The sequence below is a fragment of the Tyto alba genome, unplaced genomic scaffold (assembly GCF_018691265.1).
Source record: "Tyto alba isolate M040663 unplaced genomic scaffold, T.alba_DEE_v4.0 Super-Scaffold_26, whole genome shotgun sequence".
In the NCBI taxonomy this organism is placed as follows: Eukaryota; Metazoa; Chordata; class Aves; order Strigiformes; family Tytonidae; genus Tyto; species Tyto alba.
In genome coordinates, this window is record NW_024881300.1 from 1,864,435 (window position 1) to 1,883,609 (window position 19,175).

The 19,175-nt window shown below is 61.7% G+C and overlaps 1 protein-coding gene across 1 annotated transcript; it reads left to right on the top strand.

Annotated features, from left to right (window-relative positions):
• The first annotated feature begins 1,847 nt into the window (after window positions 1–1,847).
• HSD11B2 (hydroxysteroid 11-beta dehydrogenase 2) lies at window positions 1,848–18,858 on the top strand. Its single transcript, XM_042797467.1, has 5 exons — window positions 1,848–2,131; window positions 16,388–16,600; window positions 16,874–17,059; window positions 17,305–17,442; window positions 17,923–18,858. The coding sequence occupies exons 1-5, from the start codon at window positions 1,861–1,863 to the stop codon at window positions 18,282–18,284; spliced, it is 1,170 nt and encodes a 389-aa protein (XP_042653401.1). The 5' UTR covers window positions 1,848–1,860; the 3' UTR covers window positions 18,285–18,858.
• The last annotated feature ends 317 nt before the right edge of the window (window positions 18,859–19,175 follow it).

Here is a 19,175-nt window from a genome sequence, read left to right on the forward strand (position 1 = left end):
GCTGAGCTGAGCCAGGCTGTAGGTAGCATGATGTCCCAAGCTGTGCTGAACCGAGCTGAGCCGAGCCATGCCAAGCTGATCTGTGCCTACCTAGGTGGCATGATGTCTGGAGCTGTGCTGAGTCGAGCCGAGTTGAGCTGAGCTGTGCCGAGCCGTGCCGAGCTGAGCCATGCCTACCTAGGTGGCATGATGTCCTGAGTCATGCTGAACCGAGCCGAGCTGTGATGAGCTGAGCTGAACCGAGCCTTGCCTACCTAGGCGGTACGAGGTCCGGAGCTGTGCTGAGCTGAGCAGAGCTGAGCTGAGCCGAACTGAGCCTTGCCTACCCAGGCAGCACGATGTCCCGAGCTGTGCTGAACCGAGCTGAGCTGAGCTGTGCTGAGCTGAGCCGTGCCTACCTAGGTGGCATGATGCCCTGAGCTGTGCTGAACTGAGCTGAGCCGAGCCATGCTAAGCTGAGCTGCGCCTACCTAGGTGGCATTATGTCTTGAGCTGTCCTGAACTGAGCTGAGCTGAGCTGAGCCGAGCCAGGCTGTAGGTTGCACGATGTCCCGAGCTGTGCTGAACCGAGCTGAGCTGTGCTGAACTGAGCTGAGCCAAGCCATGCCAAGCTGAGCTGCGCCTGCCTAGGTGGCATTATGTCTTGAGCTGTCCTGAACTGAGCTGAGCTGAGCCGAGCCAGGCTGTAGGTTGCACGATGTCCCAAGCTGCGCTGAACCGAGCTGAGCCGAGCTGTGCTGAGCTGAGCCGTGCCTACCTAGGTGGCATGATGCCCTGAGCTGTGCTGAACTGAGCTGAACCGAGCCATGCCAAGCTGAGCTGCGCCTACCTAGGTGGCATTATGTCTTGAGCTGTCCTGAACTGAGCTGAGCTGAGCTGAGCCGAGCCAGGCGGTAGGTCGTACGATGTCCCGAGCTGTGCTGAACCGAGCTGAGCTGAGCTGTGCTGAGCTGAGCTGAGCTGAGCCGTGCCTACCTAGGTGGCATGATGCCCTGAGCTGTGCTGAACTGAGCTGAGCTGAGCTGAGCCGAGCCAGGCTGTAGGTCGCACGATGTCCCGAGCTGTGCTGAACCGAGCTGAGCTGAACTGTGCTGAGCTGAGCCGTGCCTACCTAGGTGGCATGATGCCCTGAGCTGTGCTGAACTGAGCTGAACCGAGCCATGCCAAGCTGAGCTGCGCCTACCTAGGTGGCATTATGTCTTGAGCTGTGCTGAACTGAGCTGAGCTGAGCTGAGCCGAGCCAGGCGGTAGGTCGCACGATGTCCCGAGCTGTGCTGAACCGAGCTGAGCTGAGCTGTGCTGAGCTGAGCTGAGCCAAGCCATGCCAAGCTGAGCTGCGCCTACCTAGGTGGCATGATGCCCTGAGCTGTGCTGAACTGAGCTGAACCGAGCCATGCCAAGCTGAGCTGCGCCTACCTAGGTGGCATTATGTCTTGAGCTGTCCTGAACTGAGCTGAGCTGAGCTGAGCCGAGCCAGGCTGTAGGTCGCACGATGTCCCGAGCTGTGCTGAACCGAGCTGAGCCCAGCCGTGCCAAGCTGAGCCGCGCCTGCCGAGGCGGCCCGACGTTCCGAGCCGCGCCGAGCCCAGCCGTGCCTACCCCAGCCGGCACGATGCCCGGAGCCGCGCCGAGCCCAGCCGTCGGTGTGCCGGTGTCCCGCCGGGCCGGGGCAGCCCCGCTCCCTCGGGGGAGGGGGTACCGGGGGGGGGGGGGGGGTGTGTGCCCGGCGCCCCGGCTCGGTCCCGGTCGTCTCCCATTGGCGGGGGCGGGCGCGGCCCCGCCCCTTTCCCACCGCCTGGGCGGTTATAAACGGGCGCGGCGGGGCCGGGCGCGGCGGCAGCGGCGGGGCCGGGGCCCGGGATGGAGCCGGGGCTGGAGCGCTGGGCGTACGGCGCGCTGTGGGCGGCGCTGGCCGGCAGCCTGGCGCTGCGGGCGGCTCGGCGGGCCCTGGGGCCGGGCCGGGGGCTGGTGCTGCCCTTGGCGCTGCTGGCCGGGCTGCAGAGCCTGTGCCGCGCCTGCCTGCCGCTGCCCCTGGGGCTCGCCCTGGCCGCCGCCGCCGCCGGCCTGCTGCTGTGGCGGGCGTCCCCCCGCAGGCTGCTGCCGGTGGCGGGCAGAGCCGTCCTGGTCACAGGTGAGTGAGGGGACACGGCCTCGACGCCCCGACGGCCCCGGCCAGGGCTCGGTGGGGTGCGGCGGGGGGGGGGGGTCCCCCCGCCCGGGTGCCACCCCCGGGGCAGAGCGGGTGGCACGGCCGCCGGCTCGCCCGCTCATCCCTCCTCCAAGTCCAAGCAGAACTGGCCGGGCTGGACCTGCTGTTCGCCCTCGCCCCGAAGCGAGGAGGCTTTTAGGGTGTCGCCTCGGCCCCCCCCCGGCAAGCAGCTCCCCGACTCGAGCGTCGGCCGCCCAGTTTGCAGCACGGTGGCGGGAGCTGCCTCCTCCGAAAAGCCGGGAGGTTTGGGTGGGACACGTGGTGGGGCTGGCGCCAGGGCTGGGCCACCGCTTTGGGAGCACCTCGGTTGGCCCCAGGGCTGTCCTCTCCTCCCTTCTGGAGCCACGCTTGTTCTTAGAAAGCTCGTGGCATCTCTAGGGGCTACGACGGAGCCAGCTCTCTGGGGCTGAGCCGCCACTGCTTCATCTAGAGCTCTGTCCCAGGACCTGCTGGGGACAAACGAGGCCGTTCCCCCTCTTTGAGGGGACATCCCTGGGAAGTTCTGCTCAGCTGCTGCCCACCTCCCCTTTGGGCTGCCTTGGGGGCCTTCCTCCACGGGGAAGGTGGCTCTGAGGGGCTGCGCTCCCAGCTCGGGCTCTGAGCTCTGGCTCGGTGGCTGAATCTCTTTAGGATATCTCAGTATACAAGTGCTTTCCCCTCTCCTTCCTCCTGGCAGTGGGACTGGAGGATGATGAAGATAGCTGGGGCCAGCAGGTGCTTTGCTGGGAGCTGATGGCGGCAGCCACGGGATGAGGAGGAAGCGCTGGAGCCAGGGTGGATGTTGCCGCAGGTGTGCCGGGAGGGTGCTGCTGGCTCCCCGGGGAGGCAGAGGGGAGGGAAATCCGTGGGCACGACCTTGGCAGTGCTCCCAAGGACGGGAGCCCGCATCCTGGTGGGAATCTTTGGGCTGGGTTTGGAAACCCCCCCGGCTTGGAGAAGCGGGTTTGTGTCTTTCCTGGACAACCGGGTCTTGTGATGGGGAGCCTTTGAGAAGGAGAGGTGAGAGCTGGGTGCCCCGTCCCGGTGCGCAGGGCTCTGCGGAGCCGGTGGGAAGCAGAGGGAGGCCCCCCTGGAGTAGGAAGCTCGGAGGAGCAAGGCAGCAGATGAATGAATGATTCAACCGAGTGAAGGTCAAAGCCGTGGCGGGGCAGGGCTGCCCGGGGAGGACATGTCTGACAGCCATGTGCTCGCAGGTGCCCCGTGGCACGCCGGGTCAAGCCAGCCCTGGCTCTGTGGCATTGCTTGTATAATTAGTGAGTCAGTGGCTGGAACAAGGTGTTCTTGCCCTGGTGCGTTGAGGTGACACCTATGCAGCTCTGGTGTGTTTGCTCTCGGCTGTAAATACTTTGTGGTTTTACAGGTTCGAGGCACAGCCTGCGGTGCGGGATCGGTGTTTCCTTACTGCTGCTCCGGCGGGTGCCTGCCAAGGGGCAGATGTGAGGGCTGCTCTGCCTGGATGGCATCCTTCGATTATTTGTGTAGTCATTAGCCTGATTCTTTTGCGGATTAATTCCAGACACCTCCTGGCAACTGGGTATTGAGTCGCTGCCGGTGTCTCCTGTGAGAGCAGGCAGGGAGGATCGGTGCAGGAGTGAACTCTTGGAGAAGGGCAGCCTGGCCTTCCTCCTCTTGCCCATGGGAAGCAAAACACAGTCGAGGGAGAAGCGTGGAGTTGGGTGCCTGGGGATGCTGGGCATCAGCGAAGGTGCCTGAGGTCGGGGACAGGGTTTCTGCCACGCTAGGTGTTGTGCAGATCAACTGAGAAATTCAGCAAAGTCCCCTCCTGATGTCTGCCACGGAGCAGCGGAGGTCCCAGCCCAAAAAGCTTTGGGCATTGTTTCCTCTTGGAAATGCTTGGCCGCTGGCTTAATCCTGCGGCAGGGAGTTGCACAGGTTCAGTGATGCTTACCTGGAGCAAGGGGATGTGGCTGCGGTGGTGTTCTATCTCCTGGTCGAGGTGTCCCAGTTCTTCCCACTCTCCCTGACCCCCCTGGGAACAACCCCAAGTCGAACTCTGCGTGTGATGCTTCAGCCCCATGTGCTGGTCTGGACATGGCTGGCAGATCAAAACTTAGTTTATGGGAAGGGCTGGAGGAAAACTAACTGTGCAGCTCAGTGGGAAAGTAGCAGAGCAGATGTGGAGCTGCTGCAGAGCAAAGCTGCTGACCCCGCGATAGCAGCAGGGACTAGAAGGTTGTGGTGTTTCCCATCTGCTGCAGGTTTGCCTTTCAGGGTTTGGCTGGAGCAGGGGTGGGCTGCCGGGGGAGAGCGAGGAATGTTGTGGTCTCCCACGGTGCATGCCCTGGGCTAGCAAAGTAGGTGGCCACTAGTCCCTGCAGTGCTGTGTTTATCCATGGCTGTGACCTCGGGGCTCTTGCTCCGCATCCCGATGGTGTGGCTCTGGTGTAGGCAGCCTGGCTGGGGGCAGGGGGGGTGAGGAAAGGGTTAATCGTGCCTTCCTAGGAGAGGTCACAGCTGTTTGCAGTGAGGAGGAGAATGCCCTCCTGTGCAGTGTGGGCTGGGAGAGGTCAGCCCTGGGAGTTGAGGAGGAGGGGGAGGGATGAGGAGGGGAGATCAGCTGCCCTGGCCCAGGCTGGGAGGGAGACAGCAGCCACCTCCACGCTGCTGTTGATGTGAGCCTGCCCGTGAGCCCAAACCTGCCTCCAAGACGAGCCCGCGGTCTGGCACAGGCTTCGACCAAGCATGGGAAGCTGCAGGGACCCCGGCCCGCCTGCGGTGGGGGCAGGCTGGCTACGGGCAGCTGCCTGACCCGAGGCTGATCCAGCACCAGCAAGCTGCAAGGTAGCAGATAACCCGGCATCCCTCGCCCCTGGGGTGCTGGTGCTGGTGGTTGGCACCCACGGGCCAGCGGTGCAGGTGTGTGCCGGCGGCTCACGGGGAGCAGCCTTGCTCCGAGCATCAAACAGCTGGCTTCTCTGTGTGTGTGTGTGTGTGTGTGTGTGCCCCTTCCCGAATCCAAAACCAGCACTGCTGGGTGTCCTTGGCTGCGTTGGAGTCCTCTGAGCTGTGTGAGCGAAGAGGAGGGGTGTTGCTTGAATCCCCTATCTCCCTCCTGTCAGGAATCGATCCCAAAAGTGGTCCGGCCTCTGCAGCCCGTGCAAGGGTGACGCTCTGCAAGAGCAGCCTTGGAGGGAGGTTGTGAGCTGCCGTTGCTTGGCCTCTCCAGATCCAGGCTGAGGGCACTTCATGCGCGGTTTGGTTTTGACCTGGGTCAGTTTAGATGTGAGCTTAGATCATCCTTTGCTCCCTGTGGTCCTAGTTGGATGCCTGTGAAATTTGGTGAGTCCACAGAAACTGCTCAACACAACTGGGTTTAATGTCTGGAGGTGGTGGAGGGATGGCTGTGAGCATCCTGGGGCTTTGCTGTGCTGCTGGAGCAGTTGCGAGCCCCTTGCTGTCGTGTAGCTATCGTGGCATGAGACTGCTTGGGGTGGTTTTTCAGGCAGTAGCGAATTGCCTGATTTATGGAGATCCTCAGAAAGGACCGAATGCAAATTGGCCCGTAGACCTTGCTTACCTCCAGGGGTTTGCTGCAGCAAAGGGAAGAGACATGAGTTGTGTAGCAAAGTATTGATTCTTACACTTCAGCTTGGATGAGAAGTTGAAAGCAGTGAATTGCTGCTCTGTCTGTAAAGGTTGCACCTGAATTACACGGCTCTGAAGTAACCTAAAGCCACTGGGGGAGGTGATTTGTGTCCCTTGTATACTTGCTCCTCCTTGGTACAGTCTGCAAAGGCAGGAGGCACCTGCGGACAGGTCTGTCCCTCTACAAATCATTGTTGTGAACAAAACTGGTTGGCAGGTCAGGCTGTTCCAGACCCAAACCTGCTACGTTCTCATCTTTTTTTTCCTCCTTCCTCACTGAGGGGAAACTCTTTTCCTGGTGAGGCTCTCTTGTTACAACTGCATGCCCCATTAACAATCTGAAATGGGTCAGGGCTTCAGATCGTGTTCAAGGTTAACAGAGGTTTTGCAACTTGATCATGGTTAAGTGGAGCTTCAACATTTCCCATGGACTCAACAGATGTTGAAGCATCTGGTGACTGCGGCAGGATGGAGTGATTCAATCCAGATGTCAGGACTCTCTCACTGTTCTGCCGTGAAGGTAAATCGCTTTCCTTGGTAAAAGAGCAGCATCACTCCCATCTGGACTTCGCTGTTTCTCAGACCCATTTTTCCAGCTAAACTGGGTGATTGAGAGATGTCGGGGTCAAGACTTTGTGGCTGTTGGGTAAGGCGTGCTGGCTCCTCGGGGGATGCACACCTCTGCTCCAGGGCACGGCCGGAGCAGCGGCACGGCAATTACGCAGCCCCTGTTTGGTGCTGAGCCTGCCAGCAGCCCCAAAGTGGGTAAAGCTTCATGCAAAGACGCTATAGCTCTCCATAGGCCATTCCCACCCTGCGTCTGGAGCTGGCGAGCCAGCTCCGAGATACCTGGGGTCTTTCCCAGGCTAAGGGCAGGCCAAAAATCAGCTTGTTCCCTGGAACTGCTCTGGGTTTTCCAGGAGCTATTAAAAATTAACAGCAGAGACAACTGCTCCTCCAAGCTGAGGGGTGGGACAGGAGCAAAAACCAAACACTCAAATTCCAACCCTGGTGTAAAAAAAGTCAATCCTTTGCATATTTAAATAAAAAAAAAAAAGTAACATCTAGTTCTTTATTAATGGGATTTGCCGGTTTCTGGGAGCAGAGCAGGAAAACTTGCTTTCTCTGCCTGTCTTTGCAGGGCTGAAGCTCTCCCTCAACTTTCTCAGCAGCCCTCCACAGTTTTAGGATTCTTCTTCCCCTCGCTAGGTTTCTTCAGAAATAGATACCTATCCCTGCTCACCACAAAGATATATACACTCAGCCTTTTCTCACTTATCTATTAAATAAGCACTTTTGAAGCCCGTTAGTGACACAGACCTGTTGGGGTGGTTTTTTTAGCGCTGTTAACCAGAAATGATGAGCACAGCTAATTAGGAGGAAAAGCGCATAGAAGTTGCACTCTGTGGGAGAACAGAGTTGGTAGAGAAACCCAAGCTGGCTTGATTAACGCTCGGGGTTACGTGGGGACATGAGAGCAACAAAGCAGAGACTTCCCTGCAGAAATGAGATTGTCAGATGGGAACGGATGCTTCGGAAGGAGTGTAGGCAGTTGCTGCCCTCTAGACCAGTGCGCAGCACGTCTTTAATGAGGTCTGGGATTGTGTTACCCACAGAGTCTAGCTCCCCTCAAGCCAGGATCTGGTTACAGAAGAGCTGTGCTGCTTTTACTACTGCACAGGAGTGGTGGACTTGCCCAGCCAGGGTTTTTCTTGAACAGGGATGGGGGGGGGGGGATGTGTGTGTGTGGGGAGCTGTCTTCAAGGTGCCTCCAGCAAGCCTGGGCAAGCATTTGCCTTCTCCCTGTAGTCATCTTTCAGTGCTGGTCCTAAACCCCAGCTGACCCGTGCAGGAGCAAAGGCTGCAGGGCTTTCATACCTCTTCCCCCTCCGATGTCCCTCCTGCGATTTGAGACACCGTTGTGGACCCTGCGAGCTGGGAAATGCCCCAGACCGTTGCCCTCGTGTTGCTGTAGGTGTAGTTTGGGACTTGTTTTTTAAACTTTGCCAAGCGTATGCCTGTTACCTCCTTCTCTGGTTCCCCCCTGGCTGCTAGGGTACACCCACCATCTCCAAGTCCCCGCTCTTCTGTCCCAGCCTGTGTGTGCTTCCACGTGCAACATATCACTTCTGCTTCCTCCTTCACTGGAAAGCTGCCAGCCCCTGAGCTTTATCAACTTCCCCGTTGGGAGCTGGCTTCCCCGCCGCACATGCTGCTGTCCCGGGATTTGCTGGCTCTAAGGCTGTAATCTTGAAAAGCAGTTTTCGGCTTTACAGGCTTTGCGGTGGCGCAGCCTCTTGCTGGGTGGTTGAGCCTGGGGGGAGCCAGATGGTGGGTGCTGCCCCTGGCAGACTGGGGATGGCAAGGAGGGATGGGCTGCTGAGCCGAGGTCCCGGAGGAGGTACCTGCCCTGATGTCTTCTGTGGGCGATTTGAATGTCTGGCAGCCTCTTTTCAAGCCTTTCTGTTTCTTCTGGTGGTGGGGATCTTCTCACGCTGGGTGTCTCAGCTTCCACCAGACATACCCTCGAGCAGATTCTTCCCTACTCTGGTGGCCATACTCCAGTTTGGCATAAATATCACATCATGCTCATCTTCCCATGACTGTGTCCGGTGACAGTGACCTATACTTGCTCCTCTCCAGGGTCCTAGTTACCAGGTGGGGGACAAGCTCTCTGTCCTGGAGCGTGCAGCCATCCTGTGATTATTTCTGTCCCCCTTCAGCTGGGGTGCTGGGCTCTGCCTACGCTGTCCCAGGCTGAAAGGCACGTGTGGGTGCTGCCCTGTGCATCGCTGTCCAGCCTGAGTCCAAGCACATCAGCCTGGAGGGCCACCATCATGTGTTTTGGGAAAAGACACCAAAATAGTCTTGTGATGCTCAGACTCTGGCTCTTAAGAGCTGGTGGGAGCTGCAAGCGGAGGGTGAAGAGGGGACAGCTTAAATCAGGTACAGAAGAGGCTGGTGTGGCTTGAGCTGGCCGTGGGGGTACAGGTCTTAGCCTGGGGGGCCTGAAAACTCAATGTATTTCAAAAGTTGTCTTAGCTGAAGCTCAGTTGATGATCATTCAAGTGATTAGCTCAGTTTCTTTAACAAAAAAAAAAAAAAAAACCAAAACACCACCACCAAACCCCGAGTTCCACATGGATCTGGAAGGTGCAAGAGAAAATACAATTGGTGCAACTGCAGAGCCCATTGTGGTGTGGGAATGGGCAGACTTGCAACCCTTTTTCTGCTTGCCTGGGCTTGTGGCATGTGGTGGGAATTTATTCTCGTGACAAGGGGAGTGATGAGATGGCACCTTACAAAGTAGAATTTCATCACCAAAATACCCCTGAACTGATAGAAACTCCATTGAAACCGCCCGACCTTTTTGGGGTGCTGCAAACCCTGAGCTGCTTAGCGTCTTGATCCCCTGGGCTTGTTCTGGAGTGACTGTTTTGGTCGGCGCTGCCCCAGCCTGGCTTTGTCCCTGCCTGTCCCAGCCCTCTGTGACTTGTCCACCTCCACGTTGTGGTGGGTGGAGCGGCACCTTGTCCTGTGTGGCAGTTGAGGGCTCTTCCACGGCTGACGTGACCCACCATATGAGGTTCTCCTGGTCCTGCAGTGGCTGTGGTGCTTTGCTCTCCTGGCTAAAAATACCTTCCCGGGGGATGTCCTGGGGTGGTGATAGCTCATGGTGGGCCGTGTAGAAGAGCTGGTTTTCCCTTCTGCTGCTTGTGGATGGATGAGCCCTGCCTGTAGCAGACCTTAGGCATGACCCTCTGCTCCTCCTTGCTGGCTCCTGGGGCCTGATGTGTTATCACAGGTGGCAGATGGATATGGGGCTTGGCTGGTGTTTCTCCATCCTGCCGGGAGCCCTTTTGCAGCCCAGCCGTGGCTTTGTCACCACCGCCTTGTACCACAGGAGCATCTCCAGTGCCGCATCCTGGCCGTGGCTGATGAAACTTTCTGGCTTCCCAGACTGGTTTGGCATCGGCACTGGTCCGGCTGAGCCGTCCCTGGGCCATGGGTGTCCTTCCCAGCGACAGCTCTTGCTGATGGATGGCTTCCGCGGCTTGCCGGCCCCGTGTTCCCGGTTCGCTGTGTTCCCTCTGAAGGTGATTATTAACCTGGTTATCGCTGCAGCTCTTCACAGCTTCCTCTTCTCCGGGGGACGTCTGTCCATCCCAGATTAGCTCTGATGTACAGGCTGTGCCTTTCGCTGGCAGCATCCACGCCGCTGTCTTCTCCCGCTCACCTTTTCCTGCAGGAAGCTCGAATCCTTGAACACAAGAGTCCAGGTGCTCCTTTTGGGGAGAGGATCTCCCCTTTGTGGAGATGGTGGCTGCTGAAAGATCCTGTTGGGCCCCGGGATGCAGCAAGCAGCTGCTTCTAGGAAATTCCCTGCACCCTTTTTCTGTGAAACCCCAAAGCGCCGCAGCGTTGCTGGGGGGAGAGGCACTTCCTCCTCCCCGTCTCTTTGCAAGCCCTGGGTTGGTCCTTGCCAGCATCGCTGCTGTGCCGGGGCTGGGTTAGCTCCTGGGCTGGCCTGTACCTGCAGCGCTAATGCATCTGCTGACCCTGATGGTACAAGCCTTTAGACTGAGCTTAGCGGGTGCCAAGCAGCCCTCTGGAGAGCTTAAAGCCGGTGCTGAGGCTGACTGCAAGCTCACGGATGGATCCTGACCTCCTCGAGCATCTCACTGGGCACCAGCCTTGTGTAGGGGAAGGTGGCTGGGCTCGTTTCTGTCCTGGCTGCACCAGGGCCCGGTGCAATGTAATGAGCTCCTGGCTTCATCAGCCCTGCTGGCTGCAAGCAGCATCTGCTGCCCACAGCTTTTGGGGGGGGAAGGATAAGGCCTCTGGGTGCCTTTTAGTGACAATGACAGGGAGGGCTGTGGCTCCCGACACTGATTTATCTTGCGGCTGCTCTTGTGCTGTTGGGTCCCCATTACCGATGCACTGGAGCCAGCGCCTGCTCCTGAGAAATTGGTTTTAATTCAGGAGCCGTGGGCCCATCTGTGCCAGCCTTGGGGCTCCTCATCCTCTCTACCAGGCTGCTTCAGGTTGTCTAGGCAGAAAATCAGATTTTTTTTTTTTTCCCCCCCTTCTCTTTGGTTTCTTAAGTGAAAGATATCTTGCTGGGTGGAGGTGATGGCGTGTGAGGCTTCAGAAAAGCTTGGCTAATCCGTTGTAATTCATACCATCTGGCTCTTGTCCCCGCTGCAGGGAGGGGGTTGGATCATCCCCGTACCCCCTGTGCTGATGGGCATCCCCAGCTCTGCCTTGTGCCGTGGTCCGTGGGCCTGGCTGGGGGGCTGCCTGGCCCCCTCCCTGCCCCCTAGGACCTGTTGAAGGGATATGGATGTGGCATTTTTTCATCCCAGGCTGTGGGAGCTGTCAGCACCCCGGCCAGTAATTGCACTTCAGCTGCCCAGGGTTGGGTGGGGGGTCCCCCCCCTTGGCTCAGGTTCTGCCTGGGAAGGAAGCTGAGGCTTTGCAGGGACACCCACCCAGGCTGCTTGGAGAGGGGGGGGAGGCTCGTGCGTTGTCCCCTCGCTGGTTATTTGGCGATGAGGTTGGGGTCACCCCTGAAACCATCTCCCTGGGTTTTCTTTAATTTAATTAAGCTCGTGGCTTCCTGCAACCAGGCGCTGAGGACCAGCAAGCAGCGGCGGCATCGCTGGGGGCTGCTGCCACCTCCTGCCACCCTGATCCCATCCACCAGTGCCCGGGGCACGGGGTGGGGGTGGGGGGGGCTGCTCCCCGGGGCGGGGGGGAGCTCCGTGGGGAGCGGGGACACCTCGTTGCCAGCACGGTGCCACGCGAGCCGCCGGCTGGGGTGCGGTTTCCTGTTGATGGTGATGCCTCCAGCTGCGGTGGGGTGGGGGCTGCTGGTGCCCCTGCCCGGCCCCCCCGCTCCCCTGGCAGGACCTTGGGTGCGGGCAGGCGGTGGGTGACACCTGGCTGGGGAGGCCGGAGCTGGCGAGCGGCCGTGGTGGCTCAGCAGCCACGGGCACGGGTGCTCCCGCTGTCCCCCTCCCTCCCCAGCGCCCTGCCAAGAATTTGTTCCCTCTCGCCCAGGGTTGACATCACCCCTTTATTGCTCCTCGCTCCAAACGTGGGCAGCATCCGGGAGGTGTTGGCCACAGGGATCCTTCGGGATTCCTCCCACCCACCCGGACCTGTGCCGTGGTGGGGACCCCCCTCCCTGAGTTACTTTTGGGGTGTCCCATCCCCTCCGATACCACCTTGCCCTGGGATTCCTCCTTCACAGGGTTCCTGTGGTGCTCCCAGGATGGAGCCAGCCAGGATCAGTCCCTGCTGCGCCTGCACGGGCGCCCGGCTGAGTCTGCCCACGGCGGGGCTGGGATTGATCCCATCCTGCGCCCGGAGGAGCTGGATCCGAGGCGGCGGCGGTGAATCCTGCCGGGGCCAGGAGGCAACACCTCTGAGCAAAATGTCAGCCGTGTTTAGCTTGGCATCCCAGGCAGGATTTGAGCTTGAGCCTATGGAAACAAGCAGCTCAGTGTGTTAATCCGCTCGGCCTCAGCGCCCCGGCTCCCCTCCGGCTGACAGTGTCCTTGAGCCCCGCGCCGTCCCAGGGCTGGGAGGCTGGGGACAGCGATGACAGCTCCGTCTTGGCCTGGGGAGATGCCCCTGGGGCTGCCGGGTGCCCACGCTGCCAGGGCTAACCCCGGGGGGGAGGAGCTGCTCCGTTGGAGGGGTGCTCAGCCCTGGGGCAACCCCTCTTCAGCTTCCACGCTGGGGTCCCAGGCAGGGGTGGCCGTGGAGGGAGCAGCTCCGGGGCACCCGCCGAGCTCTGGGCAGCTCTGCAGCTGCATGGGGCTGCTTCAGCCGAGCTGCGCTTCCGACCGCTGAGGTTTTGCGGGTCTGTGCGTGGCTCGGGGCTGAGGATGCTCGGCTTGTGGCTCAGGGATGAGGCTACACGGCTCGTGGCTTGGGGTTGAGGATGCTCCTCTGGTTGTGGCTCGGCGATGAGGATGTACAGGTCGTGGCTTGAGGCCGAGGATGCTCAGCTTGTGGCTCAGGGATTGAGGGATGCACAGCTGGCAGCTCGGGGACGAGGGTGCTCGGGGACGAGGGTGCTCGGGGACGAGGGTGCTCGGGGACGAGGATGCTCGGGGATGAGGATGCTCGGGGATGAGGATGCACAGCTTGTGGCTCAGGGATCAAGCTGCACAGCTTGCGGCTCGGGGATGAGGATGCATGGCTTGCAGCTCCACAGCTCCAGGATGAGGAGGCACGGCTCACAGCTCAGGTGGGGAAGCCACTCCCGCGTCGCACCAGGGTGGGCGCAGGTGCTGGGGGGGTGGTTGTAGTTTGCCAGCTCTTGAGTAGCAGCCGCGTTACCGCCCGTCTCGGCTCCGCTCGGCAAACTGCGGCACTGATTTTTTTTTCCGAGCGCGTGTCCGTGCGCGGCGGCCTGGGTGCTGGCCGCAGGAGCGGCGCGAACACCTCGAGACGGCAAAAAGCCAGCGCTGTGCCACGCCTGACTCACCTGAAAGAAACGTGCCCGCACCACAGCGGGGCTGCGGCTCCCGCCGGCGGCGTGGGAGCCCAGCCTGGCTCCCGGCAGCGAGGAAGCGGGAGCGGTGCCCACCTCGCCGTGGCCAGGCGGCGGGGGGCTGCGGGCTTGGCACAGCTCAGCCCCACCGGCGGCTCTGCCTCCACCGGCGAGGGGCATCTCGGGGCGGTGGGCACCCACGGCGCGTGGTCGGTCCTCTTCGCCCCTCCCCGAGTCGGGGGGAGGGCACCCCAAAGGCGACACCTGGGGCCAAACCTTTCTGCTTGCTCAAAATAGGTAAAGCCGGGGCTCAGCGTGCTAAAAATCCGCCCTCCTGGGGGGAGCGACTGCAGCGGCTGGAGCTTCTGCAAAAGTCCCCAGGAATTGCTGCTGACCCGCTCCTCTGGCAAAAGGTCAGCCGAGCCTGTGGAGCTCTGCTGGATTTTGCAACCCAGGCTCCGGCTCCGCTCCCGCTGCAGCAAAAGCCTCTGGCTGCTGGCCCGGGGCCCCCGGGAAGATGCGATGGGGGCTTCAAGCTGCCTGCTCTCTCCTCCGCCGGGCGCTCCCCGTGCCGGGCTGCTTCTGCGCTCCTCGGTCTGACCGCGGTTCCTCCCGCCGGCGCGGATGCAAAACCGGTTGGCAAGGGGGGAAGCTGGCGCCGGCATCTCCTCGTGATGCAGCATCGCCCCAGCGCCAGCCTCGCCGGGGCTGCGCAGACTGGCCGGCTCCAGCACTCCCGGCGGGGCCAAGCCGGCAGCGCCGGCTCCCACGCCAGCCCCGGCGTGGCCGGCAGCTCGTGTGTTGGTAGCCACGGGCAGCGAGCGTGGCCCTGGGCGAGCTGCTGTGCTTGGAGGCCGTGTTACAGTCCCGGGGAGGGGGTGTGTGTGTGTTTGTGTGTGTTTAATTCTCCCTCCCTGTGCTCTTGGCCGTGCCTGAGCGCGGCAGCTGGGAAGCTGAACAGCGCCGGAGACCTTAAATAACACCAGAGCATCCTCACCCTCCTGGCCCTGGGCCTCCCGCCAGCCTCCCAGGAGGGTTTTTTTGGGGGGTTGTTTTATTTTTTTTTTTTGTGTGTGTGTGAATAAATTAAAACTTCCGAAACAAATTCTCCAACCGCCCCACTCCTCTAAGGCAAAACAAACCCTGCCTGGCTGGGACAGCACGCGACCATGTTTGCTCCCTTCTTGCCAGGCTGGCCTGAAACAAGCCAGCAAACCTGCCTCTCAAGTTTTTGGGATGTTTCCCGGTGTTTTGGAGGCTCAGGAGGCGATAGGGAGCCTCATGTTTGGACTGGAAGCTTTTCTTTCCGGCTGGGGCAGGAGCAGCGCAGGTAACCGTGTGCTGGCGGCGGTGGCAGGCAAGGTGCTGGCTGCGGCACGGTGAGGCCGTGGCCGCAGGCACTTTTATTTTTAAACCTTATCTTTATTGCAGTTTTCTCCTGCCCTGTTGGGAAAGGCAAAATGCACCTTATCTGGCCGGCTGCTGGCAGCACGACCTGTTCCTGGGAGGGGAGAGGAGGACGGGCTGTGCCAGCAGCGCCTTCGGCATCCCCTGCCACCCCGGGGATGGTGCCGGGGGCGATGCTGGGGGTGATGTTGGGGTGATGCTGAGCCAGCCCGGCACGCACCCACGATGGGTGCTGGGTTTTGTGTGGGAAAGGGAGGGGTCCCCTGCAGTCCCTTCCTGCCCGCTGAGCACCTCCGGGGTGTGTTATCGCTTTGACCTCTGGCCGGGGGCTTTATTATGGGTTTCTGACGCAGCAATAAAGTAAAGCTGAGCTGGGGACCTGCCCGCGGACGCCGAGCCGAGGACGGCTTCGCTGGCACCCTGAGCTGGCAGCACCCCAATCCCAGCCTGGGGGTGCAGGAGCGAAGGCGGGGGGGGGGGCAGGCTGATCCCTGTGCCCACCCCAGGGCCGGCAGGAAGGGTGCTGGGTGGGATCCTGGGGTCTCATGGGGGCCTGTGGAGCGAGTGGCAGTGCCCGGGGCCGCCATTGTGTCCATCCTGGGGTAGCTCCAGGCGGTGGATCGGGGTCTTTCTCGGGGATATCCGAAGGGGTTCCCCCCGAGGGTGCCTGGCAGGAGGGGGCAGGGGCCGTGGGGCTTCCCCTGTTAATGGTTAATGTGCCGGCAGCGGCGGCGGTGCGGGCTCCCTCCGAGCTATCAGCCCTGCCATCGGCCCCGGGAACAGGCTGTACCTTGCCGCCGCTGTTTGTTTGCACCCCAGCCACCGGCCTCGCCGCTGCCCCGCGACACCCAGCTCCCACCCGAGCTGTCCCCCGGGGCCACCCCCACGGTGGCTTTGCGGGTGGCAGCGTCACCTGCGCTGCCCCTGCACACGCTGAGAGGGAGGAGATGAGGCTGGGGCCGGGCATGGCAGCACCCGGTGCTCTCCAGCGCAGGGCAGCCCAAGCAGATGCTCCCTTGAAGGATGCGGGGTGGCAGGAGCAGACAGGGATCCCTCTTATTTTTCTTCCCCCCAATCCCCCCCTTTTCAACGTCCTCGGCACCCCAGCTAATTGAGGAGGTGCTGTGCCTCTTGGCCACCGTTTCTGGGAGGCAAAAAGCAGTTGGGGAAAGGCAGCGTTTCCCACCGAGCCTTGTGCCAGCTCCAAATGGTGCCCGACGGAGCTTTTGGAGGCTATTTCGGGGGTTGACGGCTCCCACCCCGCATCGCTGCAGGGCTCTGGGCTGGCCCGGTGCCTCAGCGTGCCTGTGGTTTTTACCTGCATCTCGTATCAGAGACGCACTCTGGGTGATGGGGTTGCAGATAAGGGAGTGTTTTCTTCCTCCTGCGCGTGTGATAGAGAGAAAACAGCAGTTCCGTGACCTGCAAATGCCCTAGAGCAAGGTCACATCCCCAGCGGGTCGGGAGCCGGAGCAGGGTGACAAGCCAGGGTGGTCCCAAAGTGGAGGACTGATACCGGGGGGGCAGGTTTGGTCCCTGGGGATGGAGAGGCAGCGCTCGGGGGGGGTGGGGGGTGGGAGGGGGTGTCCCTGGGGGGCTGGGGACAGCCAGCCAGCGGCTGTCCCCAGCCACTGCAGAGCTCCTCTTGGCTCTTGCAGGCTGCGACTCGGGCTTCGGGCAGGCGACGGCCCGGCACTTGGACGCCATGGGCTTTCGGGTGTTCGCCAGCGTGCTGGACCCGCAGGGTGCTGGCGCCCAGGAGCTGCGCAGGAGCTGCTCGCCGAGGCTGACGCTGCTGCAGATGGACCTGACCAAACCGGAGGACATCCACCGTGTCCTGCAGCACGTCCAGGCCCACACCAACAGCACAGGTAGGAGCCCTTGGTAACCCCCCCCCCCCAGCCCCCCCGCGGGAGCTCCCCGGGACCTCAGCTTGCAGCCGGCGTGGCAGTGCCAAGCCTCCGTGTAGCAGCAGGGGCTGCATCCCTGCGGGCACCAGTTCTGACAACCTCTGCTAATGGGGCTTGTCCCAGGGCACCCCGCACGACCCCCGTAAGCCGGGGAGCAGCTGGGATCCCCAGAATAGGGGGAAGGGGATCCCCCCCCTCATTCCGGTCACCTCTTTGAGCATCCCATCCCCGCAGGGCTCTGGGGCCTGGTGAACAACGCCGGCTTCAACGACACCATCGCTGACGCCGAGCTCTCGCCGCTGGGCAAGTTTCGCACCTGCATGGAGGTGAACTTCTTCGGCTCGCTGGAGCTCACCAAGGGGCTGCTGCCCCTGCTCCGCTCCGCCGGCGGCCGCATCGTCACCGTGAGCAGCCCCGCGGGTGAGCAGCCTGCCAACACCCCCCCAGCCCCTCAGCACCCCGAGATTGGGTGCGGGCCGAGCAGCACCACGATACGGTGTGACTCCCACTCCCTCCCAGGACCTCCGCTTCCCCACCAGCCACATCAGGCTGGCCCCCTCCGCCCTTCCCTGGCGCAGCGGCCAGGAGTGCAGCCCTACACCAGCCCTCCAGCCGCGCAGGCAGCTGCCTCAAAGCCCACTCACTCCTCTTTTCCCTCTTGCAAGGTGACCTGCCCTTCCCTTGCCTGGCAGCCTACGGGGCCTCGAAGGCAGCCCTCAGCCTGCTCATGGACACCTTCCGCAGTGAGCTCCAGCCCTGGGGCGTCAAAGTCAGCCTCATCCTGCCTGGCTACTACAAAACAGGTAAGAGGGTCGGTGCCCTGCTTGCTGCCTGCACCCGCAGGCGAAGGGCAGGTGCCCCGGGGGAGGGCAGATGATGAAGCAGAGTGGTTGGTGGTGGAGGATGCAGCTTCTGCGAACCTCCCTGGGGACGGGGGGGCTCCGGTTGGTGAGAGGCAGGGGCAGGGTCAAGCCCTGCCAGCAGCTCCTCTGCCACCAGGGCTCGACGAACCCGCTCAGCCGCGTTTATGGCAGTGCTGTCCCCGCTGCAGGCAGGGTCCGAGCCCTCCCGTCCTGTCCCAGGCTACCGAGAGCCACCACGGTGCTCCCGCCGCGCTTCCCCCATGGCAGAGCTCTGCCAGGGTTTCAGCAGGACCTTCCCAGGAGGCTGGGAATGAATTGGTGGGGGGGGGAAGCTTCTGGCACCCACACCGGGGGGGGGGGGGGGGGGGGGGGCTGGAGGAGGGAGGCCACGCAGCTCACGGCGGGGTCGCTTTCTTGCAGGGACGACGTGCGACCCCGCTTTCTGGAACCTGCAGAAGCAGCGGCTGGTGGCCAGCCTGCCCCAGGAGCTGCTGCAGGCCTACGGCGAGGACTACGTGGAGGAGATCAACCGCCAGTTCATCCAGTTCATGAAGGTGGCGGTGGAGGACCTCAGCGCGGTGGTGAACAGCATCACGGACGGGCTCCTGGCTGCCAACCCAGCCGTGCGCTACTACCCGGGGCAGGGCCTTGGGCTCATGTATTTCATACACCGCTACCTGCCCTATTTTGTCCGAGACTTGTTCTTGAAAGGATTCTTCATCAACCCCAAGCTGCCCCGAGCGCTGCGGCGAGAGCACCACAGCGACGCGAAGGCGGCCTGACCTCGGCCCGCATGCGGTCGCGGGGCAGGAGCGAGCCTTCTCCCGGGATTTCCAGGCACACCAGCCCCCCGAGCGCGTGCGCAGCCGCCGGCACCGCCCTCCTGCACCGCCGTGGCGGGGGAACGATCAGCACTAGACGTTAAAAACCAAATTGTTTTCCAAAAATCAGGCAGATCTATTTTCTATGGGGCGAGAATCAACGTTTTCTAGAGACCTTGGTTTTGTATTTTTTTTTTTTTTTTTTCTAACCGTGCATCCTCCAAGGGGGCCACCCCCCGCCTGCCTCAGCGGCTCTGCACCACGGGCTGGGATGTACCTCAGGCGTTTCTCAGCTCCCCGACATCTTCCCCACTGCTGTCGGAGCTGCCGTTGCCTCCATCACCTCTTGGCTGGGTCAGGCCTGGGACCCTGCAGCCGCTGCCGTGCCAGCCCCTGCCTCCCCGCCCGTCCACGACACACTCCACGCGCTCCCGGCGAGCGCAGGGGCTGAGGCCAGGCTGACCAGTGCCGCAGGGCTCTTCACGAGATGAACTACGTGATTGTCACTTTTTAAATAAATCTGTTCTTGATATGCCCCCGGGCTCTGGCGGTCTCCTTCCGCAGCGCAGTGCTGCGATGCTCGGGCAGAGCTGTGCTGGGTCACGGCCCCGTGGCAGGAGCCAAGGCTTGCGTGGGGCAGCAGGTACCCAGAAAAGGGGTCAGCCTGCCAGAAAGAGCTTGCACCCGCTCCCTGCTGCTCCCCACCCTGACCCCAAAAGCTTCCTTTTGCTTTGCTCCAGGTGTGTGTGGCCCTGCTGGGGTGAGGAGAGAAGGGGTGACGGTGCCACACACACACAGACAGCCCCAGGCAAGGAAGCCCAGGGGCGGGGGGACAAGCCATGCAGCTCCCTA

What these genes read in the sequence shown, in the direction of transcription:
- HSD11B2 (XM_042797467.1), top strand. Translation starts at nt 1,861, where the DNA reads ATGGAGCCGGGGCTGGAGCGCTGGGCGTACGGCGCGCTGTGGGCGGCG. An exon ending in CAGAGCCGTCCTGGTCACAG is followed by an intron (nt 2,132 to 16,387) that starts GTGAGTGAGGGG and finishes TGGCTCTTGCAG; the next exon opens with GCTGCGACTCGGGCTTCGGG. An exon ending in GGCCCACACCAACAGCACAG is followed by an intron (nt 16,601 to 16,873) that starts GTAGGAGCCCTT and finishes CCATCCCCGCAG; the next exon opens with GGCTCTGGGGCCTGGTGAAC.